We start from the raw sequence: 17,841 nt of genomic DNA on the forward strand, positions 1-17,841 counted from the left end.
TTTGTATTACACATGGTTAGTTAAACATTTATTTTATTTTTTTTTTTTTTACTACACAAAATTTTAATTGATATTAAAAAACATAAGAATATTCATAAAGTAACTTCTATATAAAGTAAAATTTTTATAATTTATTTATTCACTGATGATGGGATACTGTACAGTAGTTCTGGTATCAAACAGTATTTAAGAATTAATATACATAAAACTAGATTGATTGATTTTTTATGTATATTTTTAATTAGTTTATTGTATATCTCGTATCATCCTGCAGCTGTCATTAATTTTTATTTTGTCTTCATAGGCAGCTGGATGTCCTCTTTATTGGAAAGCTCCATTGTTTATCGCATGCGGAGGAGAAAAACTTGGATATGTCGAACTCAATTCATTTATCGAATACTGGAGAAAGTAAGTAATATACGAGGATTGACTTTTAATTATGTACTCTTTTGATATGTTCGCAGCTGTGCTGTTTGGCGCATGTACACTGCGTAACTACATCTGTTTGGCTTGCTACAGAAGCAATTACATGATTGATAGTTATTATTTACAATTTCCAGTGCTTGTTTAAAATGCTTAATTTTAATTGGTTTCATTTTAATTGATTTTGTGTTTTGCAAAAGTGTTTGTGGCAAAGTGTCACCGATTGTAAAATACATGTTGTAATTCACTTCTTAAATGTGCAAGAGATACAAAAGTGGCCAAAATTCATTGACAGATTAGTGTAGTACGGGGGATAATGCTATGTCTGATGGAACGGTGAGAAAATGGGTTAGGGTATTTAAATATTGTCATACAAATACACAATGTGACACGGAGTGGGTAACTGTCTGTCAGTACTGATGATCCACTGCAGAGAGTTAATGAAAAACTCTGTGGGAATATTTGGTACAATTTGATCATTATGTAATGAATTTCCTTTAATTTCACGAAATATTCTCTAATGAAACTGTGTTGGTATGCTTAGGTTATCAGAAGTTGTGCTCATGCTGGGTACCAAAAATGTTGTCTGAGTTGCACAAAAACAAACATTTAGCAAATCCTTTGAATTTTCTCTTGAGATATAGCAATGAAGGGAATTTAATTTAAGCCAAGTTGTTACCGGTGATGTAACAAAGATGTCTCGCATTACACCGAAATCAAAAGAACAGTCCATGGAATGGAGACCCTCAACATCTGCCAAGAAAGTGAAGTTCAAGCGATCAATATCCATCTGGAAAATCATGTGCACTGAATTTTGGGAAAGACTGGGATCATTGTTTGTTAATCCCTTCGAGCGAAATGATAAATGCAGAGACATATTGTAAGTCCTTCATTAAACTGCATCGCTCAATCCAAAACAGAAGGTACGGGAATCGTGCTACTTTATGACAATGCTTGGCCACATGCTGTTCATCACACCCAAGATCTCATCATATCATTTGGTCAAAAACAAATTGATCACCTGCTTTATAGTCGTGATCTGGCACTCTGTCATTAAATACAGGAACATGTCACTTGTTTCTGCATTTAAAGCAGCAAATCGGTAGTTAGCACTATGGTGATGATGATGACAATGTCAAAAAGTCGTTCACCAATGGTTATCTTGTCAGGCAACAGATTTCTATGAAACTAGAATGCAGGAGCTGATCATACGATATGACAAGTGCTTTAATATAAGCAGAAATTATATAGAATTTTTTATTAATATCCAGGCTTTCAGGTTAATATACATATATTTTTTTAATTTGCTTCTTATTTTTCATTTCAAAATTGTACTTGCTTAAAAAACCTTTTTTTCCTGTTTAGCCTCCGGTAATTACCTTTCAGATAATACTTCAGAGGATGATATGTATGAGTGTAGATGAAGTGTAGTCTTGTACAGTCTCAGTACGACCATTCCAGAGATGTGTGGTTAATTGAAACCCAACCACCAAAGAACACCGGTATCCTCGATCTAATATTCAAACACACAGGAGTGAAGAGTCACTTCATTTCATACCCCATAGATTAAAGTTATGGTCAAGTAGCAGTATTGTGCATTTATAATCAAAATCTTCTTTAAAAGTAGAGGTTTCCGTACCTCCTTTTTAGTACAGGAACCTCCTTAGTAGAGGAACTAAACATACCTGCTGAGATTTACCTGCTGTACATCTTGGGACATTCATCCTCCTCATATATTCTTTATCATTTTAAACAAAATAAATCTATAGGTTAGAAACTCTGTAAGCATTCTTCTGCATTGAAGTTAAAACCTCCTGGTTAGAACATTCAGTTTGAAAGTGAAAAAATATTGAATTAGGGTACCCATCTTAATAGTAGTCGTATTATTGCGAGCATCAGTCAGTTTTGTGACACTTTGAAAACTTTCCTAGATTAATGTTTGTGTTTTGCAAAAGTCATTCAATAAATTTTCATTACGTGTTGGAACTTTCAGCGGTTCTGCTTATGAGTGTTAAAAGCAACTGAAATTTTCACTCGTATCACTTTTCAAAAGTCTCCACAAACCTGAAGAACTTGTCTTCAACAAATTACTATGTAAGTGTACTGTAGTCAGTGTGAATAATAAACTAATTTTAATTTTTCATATTCAATAATGTTGTTGCATATTTTCTTTTTACCTTGAATATGGAAAGAGATACGTGAAAAACTGAAGCTGTTACACCTACATTAACAACCTGGCTTTGGAAGTATTATTTACGTAAATTAATTTCATGTTTTTTATAGCTTAACCACTGTGCTTTTTTTATAATCTGCAGGTATTTTTTGTGATGGTACTGTTTAAATACAGTTATTCTCTACGCATAAAAGATTATTTCAACCATTACACCTTAAATGCAACAACTCTCTTTTAGTTATTCTGTAGCCTTTAATATTAAGGCTTCTCTTCAATTTGTAATTCATTAAAATATAACATAAAAGCAGATTCTATTTCAAGATTTTTCATTTTCTTTAGATTTGAAAAAATTTTTTTTTTAATATTTTTCAAGAAGATAATTATTTTTCCTTAACACTGCCAATGACTCACATCTGCTTCATTTACTGTATAAGTTTTGTCAACTGTGTGATTTCTAACTTATTGACAATAAATTGAATTATTTAATTTTTTTTTATCACAAAAAATAAAAGCATATATTTAAATAGGTAATAGAATTAAACACAATTATGGTGTCATGATAGTATAGCATTAAAATTAGTCATAATCAAACACAGTAATGGAATAGAAAGAATTGCTTTGACAATATTATATAACGATTACAGTTATTATTTCTGGTGTCCTGAAGAAAGTTCAAAATATTTTAAGATAGTGAAAAAGTAGCATCAAGTATAGAACACCTAACCACCGGGTTGCTCTAGTGGTGAATGCGTCTTTGCAAATCAGCTAATTTCAAAGTTGAGAACAGTTCCAGCGATCAAGTTCTAGTAAACACAGTTTCTTTTATATGGATTTGAATACTAGATTGTGGATACTGGTGTTCTTTGGTGGTTGGATTTCAATTAACCACACATCTCAGAAATGGTCGAACTGAGACTGTACAAAACTACACTTCACTTACACTCATACTTATCATCCTCATTCATCCTCTGAAGTAATACCTTATGGTGGTTATAGAGACTAAACAGAAAAAAGAGAGCCTTCTTGGAACTAACAGAATATGCAACTTGCACATCGATCAACTTTTCATGAAAAATATCTTTTTATCTGCATATTTACTTTTTAAAGGTTTTATTAAAAACTTTTAAAAAAAAGAAAAAAGTATAAAATACCTGAAAACATCAAGCAAAAAAGCTTGAAGTCATATAAAAATTTCTCCAATGATAAATTTATAAAATAACATATCCATGATTGTGCATCGAAATTTAATGAAATCTATGATTTGCAAAACTCTAATAAAAGGTATAAAACTGTACTCATTATGTTTTTAACCAGATTATGTTTTACAATCAACACTTTGAATAGCTGACATTTAATCTGAGTAATAATTACATACTGTATCAATTTATTTAAATTTGTGTATTAATAAAGTGTGTGTATTATTATTTAATTAATGTTTTAATCATTTTTTTTTCTATGTTGTTTAGTGTTTGTTCAACATGCCATGATCCAGCATCAAGATTCATGCGTATCTTGACACGCGGTCAAAATAGAAATTACTTGTTACCTGAAGATTTTATGCCTCTAATACAAGATGTTGTTGATACGCATCCAGGATTGACATTCCTTAAAGAGGCTGCCGAATTCCACTCAAGATACGTTCATACTGTTAGTATTATATTATTTTCATATTTTATTTAATAAATATATTTTTGTACTTAATTTTTTTTAAAAAGTGGTAGTCGGTCAATTATTATCAATCTTGCCGCTCTCTCTGACATTATGACTGTGAAATTTTTAGTATCTCCGAATGCCGGTCTGATGGAGGTTAGCTTCAGTGTTTCCTGCACTCCAACTGCTTTTGAAATATCATCTGATCATACGTCCTGGCATCTATATCCTTAATATACACTATAGTCTCTCTGCTTTGTTTTTAAGACTCACCTCTATAACTTTCACCACATCTTTTAATATTGATTTAAAGACTTCAGAGCTTTGGACTCCCTTTAATTCTGATCTTCACCTCCTTCTTCTCACCCTTCCTCAACGACATAACCTCATCTACTTGTTCTTCAGGAATCTTCTCCTTCATTACTTTAAGCAAGTGATGATTTTAGCTATGATTACTTTTAGCTATGATTACTTTTAGCTATGATTTACCTGCAAATTTTCTGACAATTGTTTTACTTTCTGTTGCTGTCTGTGGAGCAGTGGCACCTTCTTGTCTTTCTCTCTCCTACACTGACGTTCACACTCCAAAAACAGATCAGTGGGCATGCCCTGCCTTCTTCCTGTGTATTTCAAGAGCCTCTTTAAATAGGTTCCAAGCATGTTCTCGGCTACACTGAAGAAAATCTTGCCTGCATTCAATGCGAAAATCTTCCCGATGCAATCCCTCATGTTCTTTTGTGACTTTCGCATCCACATGTGACGATTCTATCACCATAATATAAGCACTTCTGTTACGGCATCCAGTTCCTTGCCCATCTGGATCTGAGTTGAGAGTTCTCCCTGTTTGAGTTTTCACTCCACAGAGAGATGCGTAACATTGCAGGTGCACTTATAAAGGAATCATCTTCCACTGCCACGTCACATGTGATGATGACATCAGTGTCTTTTTCATTAAAAGCAAAATTCATCACTTAATCGAATGCGTTTGAAAACATTTTGAGATGATCTCATCATCATATCTATGATGTTGTCCTTCTCCTCTTCTTCAAGCCGGTGGAGTAGAGTCTCATTCCCAACCCTCCTGTCCATCTGACAGGCCACATTAATTGAGGATGTTTTTACCTTCTGAATCATTTTTTTTTTTGTATTTGTGCAGGTAATATCAAGAATATTTTATTGTGTTAACCAGTCGTGGAGTGGACAGATATCATTACCAGAATTACGACGGTCTGATTTCCTACGTGTCGTCGAACTTCTTGAAGCTGAAGATGATATTAATCAAGTTACACAGTATTTTAGTTATGAACATTTTTATGTTATTTATTGCAAATTTTGGGAATTAGATAGGGACCATGATCTTTTTATTGATAAGCAGGATTTAGCTAGACATAGTGATCATGGTAAATGTTTTTATTATTATTTATTTGCATGATATATGTATTTATTTTATTTTTTTATATGTTTCATGATTGGTATGCATGTATGTATTTTTTTTTAATTATATGTGTTAAAAACATTTGTAGCAAAATATGTGTATATCTTCTATAAGGCTTCTGTTTGCTCAGTAATAAAATATTTGTAGTATGTAATAAGTACCAAGCCTGACTAGGGTTCAAATCCAGAATCTTCCATTCAAAAAATAAAAATACCACTGCTACAAATGTCACCAGAATTTGGTATATGTGACAATAAAACTTCTTTCTAACATTACTAGTTTTAACTTTTACCGGTTGGATTTTTTCTATCAAAAACCCACCAGAGTAATGTTAAAATTTTACGCCCAAAATGATATTTTTTTCTCATGTATCATTTATCATTGCTTGACAAAAAGCTTGTAATAGTTCTTTTTCATAGTTTTCAGTGATCCATGTTGAATTTTTTATTTTATGGAAAAATAAAAGAGAATTAAGAGTATAGAATAACAAATTACATTAATGTACGGGTGTAAGTTCTTTATTATTCAGCAGTTGGCTACAGCAGTAATGCTTGGCATATAAATATTCTTCAGCATTTACGGCAAAAGTATTTGCATAAAATTTACATTTGAGGTTGGCAAATTCTATATTAGCTTTGATAGTTGGATCTGGATTGATTTTTATTTACGTTTTTATCTTGATTTATATAGCTTTACATATTGGCAGATCAAGTTAGTAAACTTACTTATCTCTGATAACCATTTTAATTTTGCATAAGTTTTCTGAACTACAAAGCCTGCAATTAAAACAATGCTGTTTAAGGTAAAGTAAACGTGTAGTTTTTACTAAATAATATCTGTTAAAAGTGTTATTTTCTTTAAATATTGGCATTTGCTTGCAATTTTTTTCGCTTGCTATTATGAAAAACAAAAACTTTTAGTGTGTTTGCATAATATAATTTCAGGCTTAGTTTTTTTTTTTTTTTTTTAATTATTCCCTTAACTTATTCTACTTTTTATACATTCTGAATTTTAGAAAATTTGTTATTCTTTTTACATCATTTCTAATTTCATTCACACCGCTTAAAAAATAATTTTTTAAAACGTGTTGATATTTATTCAATTATCGCTTAAAATATTGTTTACTTAATTAAAATGAGTTATTCTGGTACTTTAACTGTCAAATTGAACTGTGAATGCCTTACTTTGACTTTCCAGATATAATTTAACCAAGAGAGTTTTTCCCATCTACATTTTTACAGTTTAATTTATAAATTCACATGATCAACTCATCTGAAAAGTTTAAAAGATAGAATATTCACAAAGAAGAGGTCAGCCACAGCTCAGATTACGCCTTTCAAAGAATTCAAAATTGTATTGATTATTGATTTCCTTTCCTGAAAGCCATGCTTAAATAAGTATGGAATAAATCTATATAGGCCGGGGCTGGTCTTATCAAAATTAGATACAGACGATAGTAGGGAAACTAATCGAGTATGAAGTAGGAGAAACATTTTTCAGTCGATCAACAGTATTTGCTGTTCTTTTGTCAGTTTTTTAAAGATTTGTTTTCTTTTTTACTTTAATTTTACATTTTTTATAGTTCTATAATTTCTTTTATAATTTTCTCATTGCTAACTATATTTCTATTTACATTGTTTGGTCTTACGGCTTCGTTTAAAAATTCTGAATATATGTTTACGATTCTCCTTTAAATATTTAAATATTTCATCGGAGCCTTAAAGGTTAATTGTTTACTTAAAAAAATATTTTCAGACCTGAGAATTATATCAAAGATCAATTATTACCTCCTTATAAAAACAAATATCATAAATATGAATTTCTTAGTACATTATGAAAATATATGAACTTCAATGACAATACAGAACTGGCACGGTTTAGGCTTAAAGAGAGAGATCACAGTTGTTCAACTTCTTATAACAAATCTATTATACAGCTTTGCAACCTGTTTTCTTCATGCTTTTAATCAGTAAAAATTGTTTTAAGCATATTTTTCCATTTATTGCAACCATCATTTTTCAAAATGCGGTTAATAATGGCTTATGGTACTTTATAAAGCACTTTACTGACTGTGAAAAATCAACACCCCTATCTGCCTAACCCCAGATTGACTGTGAGAAATGAGTTTAAAAAGATAAAAAACTATCCAAATTCAATAACATTGGTGGTATATTGTCTGTTTTACATATTAGAACACTTTTAATTAATAGGTCATGATCTATATTCAACATACTGTTCTTATATCAGTACTTTTCATTTTTCCTATTATGATAAAATTTGTTCCTTTTTTTATATTGTGTTTTGTGCAATTGTTATTAATAAGTTATTGATGAATGATAAGTGTTATTATTATTTTTATTTGTTTCATAAAATTTTCTTTCAGTTATAGTATTTTTTTAAATATTTTTTTTTATCTTTATTGTTTTATTTATTTAAAATTTAAAAGAAAACAAAAAACAGAAATATATATTTTTTTTATTTATGTTTCTGTTAAATATATTATAGAGAATCAATTTTTTTCTCTGTGTTTTTGACAGAATTCAAAGCATTTATACGTCGGGTGACACATCCAACACAGAATCGTATTCTGACATGTACGTACAATTTATTAAAAAAAAAAAAATAAATATGTTGGAACGGGGAAAAAAGGCATGGGGTTTCTTTTTGTTATGCTGTCTGTTCTTTTACTTCATCTTGGTCCAAAATTTTTTTTTCTTTAATATTTTATTTTTAAGTTTTTTTTTTTACTAATGTGAAGCGTAATTAGTTACGAGTAATTACAGAGAGAGAGATTACAAATGAAATAGACATTTTAGATGGGTTATAAAAAATGTAACTTTTATTATAACTAATATAGTTGTACAAGTAATGTTTTTAAGTTTGTACAAATGCTGTCAAATTGATTTGAGATCGGTATTGATTATTATGTCATGCAGTTCTGGAAAGGTTGCTGCCACTCCTGTTGAAAAAAAATTTGTTTAAATTAGGCAAAATGAACTCTGTTAGTATCATACAGTAATGTTTCAAAACAAAATAACAATAAACAACCACTAACTAAGCAATCCATGTACAATTCTGAATATCAACTAGGAAACATAGAAAGTATTGTAAAAATAAAACTTTTAATAAAAGAACAAGTTGATTGTGTTCACGCCATCTACTGATGTAGTCCACGTAAATCAATTAGATCAACGACTTTAAAATGACAAATTCTGCAACTGACCGTGTGGAAAATTTTGCCTTATAAATTTCATTTAGTACAGACTTTAGGTGATGATAAAATCTTACTTTTAAGATTTCTGTGTAGGAACATGATGAAAAAGATTGTTTCTTTCATCGCCTAATTTTTGGTGATAACTGTACATTTCACTTTAATGGAAAGGTCAGTAAACACAGCCTAGAAACATGCAGAGTAGAAAATCTTAGAAAAAATGGACATGTTTTGTGCTATTTGCCACAAAAAGGAAAATGGACCTCTCTTTTTTCACAAACACACTATAATTTCATACAACTATAAACACACTATACCTTCATTGGTGCATATAGGTACAAAATTTTCTGAATCAATATCTTTCAAGGAATTGGATTGACTATGCAACAGATAAAAATGTGATAGTGATATGTACACGAAGAAGTCTAGATTTAATGTATTGTAACTACTTTTTGTTTATCCCTCCGCTTTCTGTTGATGTAGATGACATAAAACAACATATCACAAATGCTATTGTTAGTATTAAGCTAGATATGCTTGTGTGTGTTTGGGATGAATCGGTTAACTGTGTTGATATCTGTCATGCGACTCACAATGCACGTATGAAGCACTTTAAATAAAATTTAAGAAGTTTCCTGTAGAACCATGTAAGTTGCTTATCTCCATATTTTCAAAATAATTTTTTGCAAGTTATTGAAAGCGTCTATTTCATTTGTAATCGCCTGTATTATTTATGAAAGTGAAGTATTTTTTGTGTCAAGATACAATTTCATTGTTCGCCTAACATAATTAGGCAGGGATTTATTTATGGTTGTGGATTTTATAATATTAGTTAAAAATTATCTTCCCACATTAACCTGTAAAACTAATTACAAAATTTTTATATATGATGAAACATTTGTTAACTGCAAATGTTTAAAAGTACCTGACTAGTTGAAATTAAATATTCTTCACTATATGATAGCATGTGAAATATTGATTTGTATTTTTAATTTCAATCGATATATTTTCATTCAGAAAAAGCCATTAAAATTAGATTTTTGATGTCATTTTAATTTAAAGAACCAATCGAGTAAATTTTAATGGGTTCTATTATAAAAAATTTGCACCAATTTTTTCGTATTAAATAATTTCTGAGAGCAACAATATCCTAGTAATCAGTCTATGCCACATTTAATAAATCAATTCTTGTAGAGTGCTCTTAAACAATAGTGGGTACATTTTATTACGTAAACATAATAAAAATGTGAACATAATAAATGTAAACACAACTTGTTTACATAATTATGTAAACTTATCATGGCAGTCAGCATCATCTAATATTTTCATTTATAGTACAGTCAATTTGTATTTTTATTTGAAAATCCTTATCTACCGATTGATGTTTTTCCCATATGTTAGGGGTGGTGAGGGAAGCTTAACCCCAGATTTTTAACATCCCCCTCCCGTAGATTTTTGAAAAATTCAAAAATTTTTTGAAATGCGTTTTTCTCTGAATCTATGCATTTTAGAGAAACGTTTTACAAACAAAAAATGTAGAGGACATTCTCCTCTACAATTAATGTCTGTGAAGTTATGCTGTATAATTTAAAATTGAAATACTAGGTGACGCTGAAGTTGTAAAAACATGTTTTTTTCGGTTTTTTCACCGGAAAAAATTGTTTTTCATCTGTATTGCAGATTTGACGACTTATATTTAAACAATTTTCTTGTACGACTTAGCGTTTTGGAGCTGTAGCTAGTGAAAGTGTGAAAATGTTGTGAATTGGGCACGTGTTCGAAACCGATCTAGTCGCTGAACAATGCCGATCTCCCCGGCTACAGTAACAATAGGACTGCTGCGTTGCCATTGTACCGCTATAACTCTGGAATGCTAAGTCGTAAAAGAAAATTGTTTGAATAAAAGTTGTCTGTTTTTTTGAGATTAACAACTTTTCCAAATGCAATACAGATAAAAAACAATTTTTTCCGTTGAAATAACACGTTTTTTACAACTTCAGCGACACCTAGTATTTCAATTTCAAATTATACGGCATAATTTCAAAGACATTAATTGTAGAGGAGAATGTCCTCTACATTTTTTTTGTTGAAAAACTTTTCTCTAAAATGCATTGATTCAGAGAAAAACGAATTTCAAAAACTTTTTGAGTTTTTCAAAAATCTATGGGAGGGGATGTTAAAAATGTGGTTAAGCTTCCCTCCACCGCTAACGCATGGACAAAAGATCAATCGGTAGGTAAGGATTTTCAAATACAGACTATTTTGATGACAAATTGCCTGTACTATTAAGAAAAAAGATTATCTGATGTTTATGAGTATAAATTTTTAATCATAAAAACTGTTTATTTGGACCAAGGTGTTTTTACTGTATAGAAAAAATCCTACATTTAAAAATTGGTGGTTGTTTTTTTTTTTTTATTTAGTTGCATGATTCTATATTTAGTTTTGGTTATTTAGGTACATTTATTCTGAATAGAAATTTATTTTTTGTAAAATTTATTTTTACTTAAAAAATATATTTTACATAAGCCACTTTTCAGTATCAAATATTGTACTTTCATGTCAGCTTTTTTATTATATATAAATTTTTTTTACATAGGTAAAAAAGGAATTATTTTAAGATGGAAATAGTTTTAATATAATTACTTTATGTTTATTTAACATTTAAAATTTAATTAAATATTTATTTGTTGAAGGATAAGCCTGCCATTTTTTTTATGTATAAAAATAATTAATATTTCATTCATTATTTAAAAATTTTAAATGCGGTGACATCATCCTATGTAACATTCATTATATTGTCAAAAATTTGCAATGTTTTGTTTATGACAGTCAGCAATCAAATTATTTTAAAAATTATTATATTAAAAAAAAACAATTATTTTAAATTTCATTTTTTAAACTTATGTTTTTAACAATAAAAAATCCAGCTTCAAAACTAAGTCAATGTTACAATGTCATTTAAAAAACGTAATTTAAATTTGGCTTAGTTTTTTAAATTCCTAATTTTTCTGGATTTACAGTTACGTCATATCATACTTAAGAAATCATTTAGAATGTAATCTTTCTTTCTCAGTGATTAATACATATCAAATATTTATTGTAATTCTAATAAAAAAAAAAAGAAAAAACAGACAAAGTCAAAAAGCATATATACTTAAATTTCTATTTATTTGTAATGAAAGGTCAAATGAGATTAGATTCATTTTTTTTTTTGTGATCATTGGAAGTTTTGCGTCATTGGAACAAATTGAAATTATGTAAGATTATTTCTTTTATTAATACCAATTGATTTTATAATAATTATGCTGTTTTCTTTTTTATTTAATTATTCATGTGATTTTGTATCATTTATTACTTTGTCAGCAACAATTCATTTGTGGTTTTTTTAATATTAAAAAGTAAAAGAACAATACATTTGCTGCTAGCAAAGTAATGTAAACCCTATAAAAATAAAAACATATATATATATATATGTAATATAACAAACAAGTGGAGAGCAACCATGGCAAGACCTGCCCCATTGGTAGAACACAATGAATGAATGAATTAGGAATGGTTAGATATGGTACTCTATGGATAAACTTTGGATAAAGAATCTCTATGGAAACTTTCCCAGCATTTGCCTGGATGAATGAACAGAAACTGATAAAACTTTGATCAGAGCAGCATCAAAAATACACAGTTAATTACAAAATTAAAAATAGATGTGATAAAGTCAATATAAATTATTTTAAGGTAAATACATGATGATATTAAATATAAAAAATAATTCACAATTCCCGAAGGTGTTAATGAAAATTATTTGGACACATATTTATATGTACATATTGAATGAGATGGAGAAAATTCAGGGTATTTTTATTAAAAAAAGTTTGTAAAAGAGAATTTTGGTATTTGTATTTTAAATAAATTGATCAGAAATTTTAATTTCCTGGTGAATGTAGCTAGAGAATGGCTATATTAAAGGGGAAGGTATGATGATCATGTCAAAAATGAGGTATCGGGTTTTTACAAATTTTTATGTTTTAACTAGTTCATCTAGAATAAAAAACTTATCCATGTGTTGCACTTCTTTTGGGCATATGTCTCAGGATTGACCGAGCGGATTTTCTTCTAATTTGGCTCAAGTATATCTCTAATGAGATGTTTGTTGTATTTATTTTTTTTTTTTAATTGGAAAGGGGGTAGAAGGATATCAAAAATAAACCAGTTTCAATTTTCTTCAGAGACATTTTAGAGTAAGTTTTTTATTAAAGCAATTTTTTTATCTAAATGCACATATAAATAATTCAAATTTTTTGTTTCTTCAAAATAATCAATTCCACGTATTAAAATTGAAATATATATACAATGTTTCAAAAAAATGTATACACACTTTGAACTGTCATAAAAAATTTATTTTCCTACTTACAAGGTTAAATTTCTGGGAAAAGTAAGGCTACAGTCCAATTTGAAAAGTAAGTGTATTTTCCAGTCAGACTGAATATTCCAAATGGTGGTTAAAGTAAATCTTCAAAATGTTGGCCATCACGTGTCTATGAGATAATTCAAGGTAGATGTAATAGTGTGTGATGTGCAGAAAGGCCGAGCAGGGCAACCTTACACAGCTAAAAGGAATGAATCATCTGTAAGGCAAGGGTCATGTGAGAGCAGTAAGTGCTAGTATTATGCGACGCATTCTGAAGAAAGGCAAGTTGTGTGTTTACACTCCAAGGCTTATGCAACAGCTAATTGATGACAACCCAGATCACAGGGTACATTTTTAGTGAATGGATTCACGGGATGGTTACATGTGAACCGGGATTTATGAATAGCATTGTTTGGTCAGATGAAGCACAATTCAAACTTAATCGAACCATCAATAGTCATAATTATTGAATTGTGAATTTTCCTGTGAAAATGTGTGGTGCAGTTTGTCTTCTAGGGGTCTCATCAGGCCTTTCCATTTTGAGGATACTACAATATTCTCAAAATGGAAATTTTTCTCCAGTTACAACTAGAGAAAAATACCTAACAACGCCTACTAATTAAATTTTCCCTTCCATTCGTGCAATGTACTGTAATGACAGGTGTTATTACCAACAAGATTGCGTCTACTGCACTATAATAGGGATGTGCAAGCATACCTGGATCAAAATGTATCAGGTCAATGGATAGGACGCAGGAGACCAATTGAGTTTCTTGCATGCTCTCCAGACCTTACATCCTTCAATTTCTTTTTTATGGGGCACAGTAAAAGATGAAGTGTACTGTTGGAAACCACTTAACTTGGACACGCTTTGTGCAAGCTATGGAATCGGTTGTAACTTGTACTCAGAAATGTATCGATCCTGAAGGCCATCATTTTAAACATATACTTTATCCACCGTTTGGAACATTCAGTTTGACCAGAAAGTTGACTTATTTTTCAAATTGGACTGTAGCCTTACTTTTCCCAGAAATTTAATCTTGTAGGTAGGAAAATAAATTTTCTGTGGTAATTCAAAGTGTGTACACATTTTTTTGAATCACCTGATATTTTTTTTTACTTTCACCATATCTCCCTTCGGTTTAAATATTTTTCAGAAACATTTTGAAAGTTTTTACTTCATATATAGACTGTTCAAGAAATATTTCCCACCTCAAAAAAATATATATTCTAAGTTTTGTTTTTTGGTTCTAACTCTTAATATTTATTATTAAAAAATATTTTTTATCTTTTTTTATCCCCTAAAGGGCTATTAAAATTAAAGTAGCTCTGGCACCTACATTATATTCAAGACCCAAAATGAGAAGCAAATTTTTTCACTACTTTCATGAAAGTTATATTTAATTTTTTACCACTACTACTTACTACTTTTTCACCAGTGTAGTCAGGGAAGTCATCCAATACTTTGCCAGGTTTTTTTTATGTTTTAGTAATTTACTAAAATTGTAATGGAAACATAGTAATGTCTTTTCTAGTAAGCCACTTTATTTTATTGAGTTAAATGAAAACATTTCTTTTATCTGGTTTGATAGAGATGGATGCTGTAAATTTTTAAAGAATATTTGACTATTCTTTTTAACAAAAATTATTTTTGTTATTGTTTGAATTTTATATTTTTTTTTGGTAATAATCAGAGAACTTTTATATTTTATAAGAGTCACTGGTCTATTTTCTCTGCGCACACAGTATTCTTTACGGAATCTCACATAAGTAAAACCGCTAAATTAAGTTCTTCATCCCACTATCAAAGAGAAACCACAACAGCCATTTGAGGTATTGCTTCTCGTTGAGTAAACATTTCACATCTCCATTGTCGAATAGACCTGAACATTGGAAAATCTATGAATAAGTGGTTTACGAACCTTTTTGCATTGCACACCTCACAGTTCTGCTGAGAAGATGGGCATGGGTTAGCTTAGTGTGTCCACCCCTCATCCAAGTTAGATGACTTGGTCTCTTCTGTTGTTTGGGATAAAAGTTTTCTCAAATACATTTTCCCAAATGCCATGTAAGGTTGTGGGAGGACTTAGCAGCCACAATTTATTCCACTAAGTATGTAGTTTGACATAGACTGATTTCATGAAGTCACTCTCGTATGTTAATTCTAATCAGAGGACATTTGTTGCTGCTCTCTTGGCATCCTCATCAGTCCATTCGTTCTTAAGGATGCTGCAATGGCCCAAGATCCATACGAATACCAGTATTGTTTATTCTTGAGAGGGTATCAAAGATATTTTGTTTTTAACGTACTTTAAAATTTCTGAAAATGATTTTAAATCACTACATTAGTACAGGTTAAATTAATTCTTAGATCGAATGTTTTTATTTTCTTAACCTTATATAAATATTTTGTCTTGCTGGTTATAAATTTTATGTTTTGAAATGTACCTTGACATATTTCAGAAAAAGTACATTACTTACTGAATTTTAAAAATTTGATTACAGTTTTAACGAATATATTTGATTGTAATTAAAAGTAATTTTACCTTTAAATGTTTTTGATTTTCAATCGAGAACACTGTAAAACAACTGACTTTAAAAGATGGTTATTTTTTTTATTTTTAATTTATTTACCGTATTCATCCAGTATTTCAATTTTTTTTATTTGTATGTGGAATAAAAATGCTGTATATGATTTTTTCAATTATCTTTTATAAGTATGTATTATAAATTAAATAAATATTTATATTTCTCATATGTAAATTTGTATATTATAATTTATATATATAGATATTATATTAAAATTTAAGTAATTGTGGTGGTGGTGGTATGTTTGTGCATGATTTTTTTTCATGTGGATTATTACTTTATTTTATTCCTTTTTTATATTAATTCATGTTTATTTTAATAATATATTTCCTATAACTAATAATAAAACGCAGTGCCTTCATGTTGTAGCTTATTATTCAATATTATGTATCAGAATACTATAAGCTACATTGTTAGTTTGATGCAACTCAAAAAGGTAAAAGTTTGTTAAGACTGTGTCTTGCAGTTGTGATGGCTGTGCCTTCCATTTACATCATCCTATCCAGCACCATGTAAATGATCTATTCCTTAGCTCATGATATTGTTATAATGCAGAGAAACTTTATACATCGTATAGAAATATGATATTTTCAACCGTAATTTGGGTGACACCATTTATTATTTCAACATACTGGATAATTATGTGATGTGACAGTAATTTTCAAAAAGAAAAATGAGCTTATTTCATTCTTTCATTGATGAATGAACTTTGGGACTTTTAACATTTGTGTCCATTACTTAATATTATGTTACTGAATATGAAAAAAAAAAAAACACTTGATCTTTTTAAATTATCGAGTCTATCACATTTAAGATCTCTCTAGCAAAAAGCATATCTTTTAAGTTACTTTCAGTTAACTTATAGCCTGTTAGGACAATTTTCATTAATTATCTACCATTTTTTTAAGTTATACACTGGATTTTTTTTAAGAATCAAGTGCTCATGTCAAACACTAATCCTTTATTTATATTAAGCAAATCAGAGAATTGCTTTTAAACCTTCTGAACTGTCCACAACTTGCAGAATAGTGTCATCATCACCCCCGATTAATATGTATACATCTGAGAACCAATAACATAAATCAATACCTGCAGTATTGATTTATGTTATTGTTTTTTCCAGGAGCCTAAAATCCCTTTATGAACATTCTGTATTCTAACAAATGTTGAAAAAGATACTAATTTCAATGAAAGGCATTTTATTTATTCCAAAGTTGGCACATATGTAGTTAAATATACAATGTAAACCACCAATTTAAATATAATTAATCTTAATTTCATTAATTCAGTGACTTCCGAATAAATTAAAATTACAATTTGTAATATGAGAAATAGCTTTTCATACATTTTCAATTATATTTATTATTATTATTATTATTTGCAAACAATGTTATTAATTTTTTTTTTAATTATATTTTTTATATATTCATAATATTTTTATTATTTTCAGCATTATCAACACGTCTAATTGACAGAATATTTTCCGGTACCGTTACTCGTGGTAATAAACATCAACAGTCACAGCTTAATGGACAAGCAAATGCTAAAATGAGTTATACTGAATTCGTTTGGTTTCTTTTAGCAGAAGAGGATAAGATGCACCCTAGAGCAATTGAATATTGGTTTAGGTAAATATATCCTATGCAAGTCTGAATTTTTAAATTGAATGTTTAAAAGGACGCCTTAAAAAGAATTATTAAATACAATAATATGATTTTCTATCTACTTCTCATCTGTTTTGCTTCAATAAAAGACCAATTTTTAAAAGTTGCTGTATTTTCATTAATTTTTTCAGTATTAAATTCTCTAAAAGTTTTGTCACTAAATCTTTTGCATTTGTTAGTCATTTAACAAAACTGTTATACTCTGTTTCTCTCTCACTCTCTCTCTCTCTCTCTCTCTCTCTCTCTCTCTCTCTCTCTCTCACTCTCTCACTCTCTCTCTCTCTC

General features: G+C 29.4%; 1 protein-coding gene across 4 annotated transcripts in view; it reads left to right on the forward strand.

Moving 5' to 3' along the window:
- Nucleotides 1-17,841, forward strand: part of LOC142333004 (uncharacterized) — a 356,865-nt gene that overhangs the window by 306,883 nt on the left and 32,141 nt on the right. For 3 of the 4 annotated variants that reach the window (XM_075379771.1, XM_075379768.1, XM_075379769.1), the window contains 5 exons: nucleotides 305-408; nucleotides 4,063-4,243; nucleotides 5,403-5,646; nucleotides 8,219-8,275; nucleotides 17,343-17,520. In XM_075379771.1, the coding sequence (XP_075235886.1) occupies nucleotides 305-408; nucleotides 4,063-4,243; nucleotides 5,403-5,646; nucleotides 8,219-8,275; nucleotides 17,343-17,520 (764 nt within the window). The remainder of the gene's footprint in view (nucleotides 1-304; nucleotides 409-4,062; nucleotides 4,244-5,402; nucleotides 5,647-8,218; nucleotides 8,276-17,342; nucleotides 17,521-17,841) is intronic. The other variant, XM_075379770.1, reaches the window with a different exon arrangement.

The sequence above is a fragment of the Lycorma delicatula genome, chromosome 12 (assembly GCF_047948215.1).
Source record: "Lycorma delicatula isolate Av1 chromosome 12, ASM4794821v1, whole genome shotgun sequence".
NCBI lineage: Eukaryota > Metazoa > Arthropoda > Insecta > Hemiptera > Fulgoridae > Lycorma > Lycorma delicatula.